This window comes from Epinephelus moara, chromosome 10, assembly GCF_006386435.1.
Source record: "Epinephelus moara isolate mb chromosome 10, YSFRI_EMoa_1.0, whole genome shotgun sequence".
NCBI classification, from domain to species: domain Eukaryota; kingdom Metazoa; phylum Chordata; class Actinopteri; order Perciformes; family Serranidae; genus Epinephelus; species Epinephelus moara.
Window position 1 is genome coordinate 740,300 of NC_065515.1, and position 5,294 is coordinate 745,593.

A 5,294-nucleotide genomic window follows, 5' to 3' on the forward strand; every position below is an offset into this window, starting at 1 on the left:
ATAATCACGGAAACTGTCAGTGTGTCGTTCTGTCAGTCAGTCATTCTGTCTGTCCCACGTTTTTCTACTCACTGACGTGGTCAATCTATGTGAAACTGCACATAGGCATTGAGGACTGGCATAGGTAGAAGGTGACAAAGCTACCAATGGCTATGGACTAGTTATTAATAAATGGTAAAGAAGGTAGCGAGGAAGGCAAAGTTCTTCTTCAATATCTGTCCAGTGAGCAGTTAGCTTTTGTGAATTTTATATTGCTTCTGCCAGCTTTGAATGAAGTGTGTTTTACAATAATAAAATCAATCAATTTAAATAATAAATGAATATCTAGCTTAATATTATCCTGTTACTTAGATGTTAAATATGATCTGAAAAATCTACAGAGAAGTGTGAATGTTTGAGTCAGGAAAAGTTTGGAATTTTGAAATGGGAAATGATTTGGAACCACTTGGCATTCTTCATACTGTATATCCTCCTATGTTTAAAATGAAGACCCAACTCCCAGATTTTTCTGACACTTTCACAGATAGAGTGATATTTTGTTCCTCTTTTCACTTGAGGACGTGTGCTGAAAGTGAGCGGAGACGAGGAGAGGGAGGATAGAAAGTGACAGTTTGGGGAAGCCGCTGCATGTCCTTCCTTTTACTGAGAGACGGTTAAAACTGGGGTAAGAAAACGTGTCTGCTGAGCTGTGTTACGTGCGTCTCCTGGTTCATCCTCGGTTTATGTGTTGCTACTAAATAACTGCACAGTAACCTTAGCACATAATCACTAATCACCATAATGACTTGCGTAACGTTCCCTGCTAACTCAATAACCTAATACCCACCTGCTATTTCTGCCTGGACACAGAAAGCTGTCAAATAAACAGATGCACACTAAAACAGCGACCTGATCCACTCGCTGTAATTCTGTCACAGTGTGCATAATCCTGACCTGTTATAACTTCTCAGGATATTTGTACACACAACATCAAACCATCACTTCAACAGCATCAGCACAACTTGTGTCCTCAAATCTGAAACAAAGCTCCCTGGGGAGGTGTTCGTTAAGTCTGTATTGATCAAGAGCCTTATCAAACTTCTGCAGATGTGTTGCGGACGTTTTCCTCAACAGGCTTTTACAACCTTGTCAAAACACCAGGTTGAGTATTTTTAACCCTTGCAGACATAAAGTCGAAGTAATCTAATCGCCAGACTAATCTGTCTCAGGGTTATCTCGGGGTTAAAGTGGATATTAGGAGAATAAAGCGCTTAAGAATTTATGAGGAAGGATTTAAGTCAGTTTGTGTTATGTGTCCTGTAGATACCAAACTTGGCTCTAAGTGCTCGGTTTCATAATCATTTCACAACCTCTAGCTGCAGCTTTTCCCCTCACGAAGCCCTGGCAAGTAGTCGGAGAAGTATAGATCATATCTCACCATCCTCCCTCCCCCAATCACTCAATTCCATGTTCAGACCTTTGGCTTTATTGGTAGATGAGTGCAGTTTAATTAACATTGTTAACGGCAATAATCCATCAGCGGACAGGACCGCAGCCAGATACAGTCCTCTCTCATCTTGAGGTCAGACTCACTGCATCTGTCTCTTTCCTTTGAGTGTGTGCGGGTGAAAATATTTCCAAATTGCTCCTCCTTTCTTCCCATCTTTCTTTTTTTTCTGTGTTGCTGTCTCACTCTCATTTACTCCCATCTCGTTTCAGTCTCCCTGTCTATCTCTCTTTGGGCTCTCTCATCTCTCTCATTGTTCCCAGCTTGAAAGAAACTTCTTTTTTGGGGAAGTGAAAGTACAATTACGCATGCAGGGAGGGTGGGAGCGAAGGAGCATGGGAATTAGCTTGTAACGAGAGATGAAGTCAGATGAACCGATAGCGCATACTGTATCCTGCTCTCCTCTTGTCTCTGATCACACTGTCAGATACGCACGGAGCACGCCTCTCTTCTCTTTTTTAACACTCTGCATTCACACTAATTAATATACGTGAGGGTACTGTATATATGCTCATGCTGCAAAGTCACTGTAGCAGAATGAAAACATGCAGCATGGCACGATTAGCACTGTTCTCAATTGGGACGTTGAATCCTGCAGCTGACCCTGACCTTTGACCTCTCTGTGTCACAGCATGAAACGCTGCAAACGCCACAAATAAATGTTCTCCAGTATGCAAAAGGCTTGTGGTGTTTCTGCCTCCCCGTGTGGTCTGAAGTCGCCCCAGCTCATTATCATATTCCTCATTATGAACGGCAGATGTTTTGTCAGGGAAAACACTCATCTCCTTATCTCTCCGCTGCTGCAGAGTGATTTGTTAGTGTATAATGATGTGCATGAGGGGGTGGGAGGGTTGATGTGTCAGAGCCTTGCAGTCAAGTCTAGTCACCTTTCTGTGCATGTGTGTGAGCGTGTGTGTGTGGGTGTAGCGTGTGTGAGTGTGTGTGTACAGAATAATAATGTTGCCATGTCCTAGACACCAAAGACCTACATTACCCAGAGGAAATCTGTAGTGTCTCTCGGGATCATTTATCACAGAGGTTATCACTGCATTGTTAACGTCTGTTTCTGTGTGTGTGTGTGTGTGTGTGTGTGTGTTCTTGCTACATAGTGAGGACTTATAAGGAATATTTTCACAACAGAGTGGGGACATTTTCGCCCCACTTCTTCAAAGGCCAGTTTGAAGGTTAAGACTAGGTTATAGGGTTAGGGTAAAGTTTGGGTTAAAATGCTACAGGGCCACAGGCACACAATGACCAGGTGAGTAACTCTGAAAATACTCTTTTTTTAAAACCTTATATAGTCGTCTAAAATCCATTACAAAGAGTTTGGTCCACTTGCTCAGGAGGATTGGAGGAAGGATTGGTTATATTACTGTTGGGCTTCTGTGACTCACCGTTAGCTTGGTACATTAATTATTCTTTATTCTTTCCTTAGGATCCCCATTTATTGTTTCCACAGTAATAAAATTAAATCAAAACTAAGCAATGTTAAAATGACAGTTGAAATAAATACTTTTTTGAAAAAAGAAAGAGGATAAAGAGATAATAAATAATGTGAATAGATATATAAAAGAGATGATTAAAGTTAAATAGAAATACATAACTGCTTTAAGTAAAAATAAGTACTAAAATATTTGAAGGTCCATTGAGTAGGATTTTGGGAGATATGCTCGCAGAAATGGAATATAATATGATATGTATGTTTTCTTTAGTGTATAATCCCCTCAAAATAAGTATTGTTTGTTTTGGTTACCTTAGAGTGAGCCATTTTTATCTACACAGGGAGCGGGTCCTTTTTTTAAAAAAATATTTTGTTTCAGTAGCCCACAGTGAATTAACCAACGTCTGGCTCTAGATAGGACCATTGGCGTTTTCACCACCATAGTAAGAAGCCTCTCTATGATGAGCAGCATCAGAAAAAGTCTGGTTTCATCAACATGAAACTGATTTATTCAGTGTTTTTACCAGTTTAAATCACCATGTCTGTTTGTTTTGGAGACGAAGAGACCTCCGCAGATAAGGTGAAAACCTCCCTGATGTCTGAATCTTAAGTTATCAGAGAAAAATGGTGAGCACACATTAGCAGGTGCTGGCCTAATAACTGTCTCGAACATGCCAGAGAAACACTGATTTGTAACATGAAACTGCTTTATTCAGTTTTTTTACTAGCCTTCATCTACTGGTCTGTTTGTTTTGGAGAGGAAGAGACCTCTGTGGATAATTCAGCTCCTGGTATAAACCTCCTGAACAATGAACACTAAAGGAATTGTAATTGGGAGAAGTTTAAGCTGGTTGCAATCTGCAGTCCTCACCATTAGAATCCACTAAATCTCCTTAAATCTTACACACTGTTCCTTTAAGATGCACGAACACAGCGCTGGTTAGTAATAAAAAAGTTAAATAAAATGTAGTAACATCATTAAAACCACAATTCAAAATAACACACACACTGTAGGTTAGTAAAGTAAAGTTAGGATATTATTAACGGGGAAGAAGAATATTTATGAGTGAAATAAACACTTGCTCAGAACCATTTCAATCAGTGTTATTAAAAAGATTTCTTCTGCAGCTGGGTATCTTTATTTATAGAATATTAACTGCTGAGTTATATAGGGGTAAAGGTCAGGTATTTAGTTGTGATGGTTAAGGGGCTAGGAAATGCATTGTCTCAACAAGGGTCCTCACAAAGGCACAAGTACAAGAATGCGTGTGTGTCCTGGCTTTTGTTGTTGCCCACCTTTTTCTCTAGAGTAATTACATTTTTTCTCTGATGCTCTGCCCTTCATCTTCACCCATATACTGATTATTCTCTGCCCCTGCTCGCTTTTATACTATATCTTTCCTCATTAATCTCCTCCCTCCTCTTTTCTCTCGTTCACCTCCAGACGAGGGCCAGACAGTTTGCCAGAGTCCCCCAGAGCTGGCGGGCCAGCGGTTGGCGGAGGTCGGCATGCAGCTGCGGGCGGACTGCCACCAAGGCCTGGGCTACTGGGACTACCTCTTCTTCATTGCCATCGGCTTTGTCATCTTCTCGGCCGGAACGGTGTCGGCCTGGGTGATGGGCGTGCTCATGGTGCTGTACGAGCGCTACAGCAAAAGGAAGAGCGAGGAGCTGGACAGCGATGACGAGGACGAGAGGGGAGGGATGGGCGGAGGTGGTGGGGGAGGGGGCGGAGGAGGTGGAAACCAGGGGAACGGGGATCTGAGCAAGCCTGGCATGCAGGTGTGACAGTCTGATGTGAGACAACATGAGGAGGGATGACATGAGAACACGGGAGGGGAGGACAGACAGAGAGGAGGAACCAGAAGTGATGAGAGGACTCTGAGACCAAAGGCTCTGCAATGAACCAAGATCTGACTGTCTCTCTTTGTTACAGATTTAGATATCGCAATATGCTCTTCACCATATTGGACAGAAAGTGTGTAAGTGTGTGTGTTTGTGTGTGTGAGAGAGAAAGAGAGACAGACAGAGACAGCAATAAGGATGACTATGCCTTCACTTCAGGAGTACAGAATGACCTCTGAGATTATTGAGAGCAATAACCCCCATACACACACACACACACACACACACACACACACACACACTGCTCACCTCAGCACAGATACTCTGCGGAGCTGCTTGTTGTCTCTGAGTGGGCGGATATACCTGCATACTATGTGAAGTGCTCTTGAGTAACATTCTGTAAATGATGATTATAACAAGACGTGTTCTGTGAGCAACACACACACACACACACACACACACACACACACTACATTAATACAAATAGGAAGGTACTGGGGGTCACAAAGAGAGTGATGCCTT

At 42.2% G+C, this 5,294-nt stretch overlaps 1 protein-coding gene across 1 annotated transcript in view; it reads left to right on the forward strand.

The window, feature by feature from the left end:
• Nucleotides 1–4,715, forward strand: part of LOC126396857 (leucine-rich repeat-containing protein 52-like) — a 25,551-nt gene extending 20,836 nt beyond the window's left edge. Inside the window, exon 2 of the mRNA XM_050055204.1 lies at nt 4,372–4,715. Coding sequence (XP_049911161.1) covers nt 4,372–4,715 — 344 coding nt within the window. The remainder of the gene's footprint in view (nt 1–4,371) is intronic.
• Nucleotides 4,716–5,294: the final 579 nt, after the last annotated feature.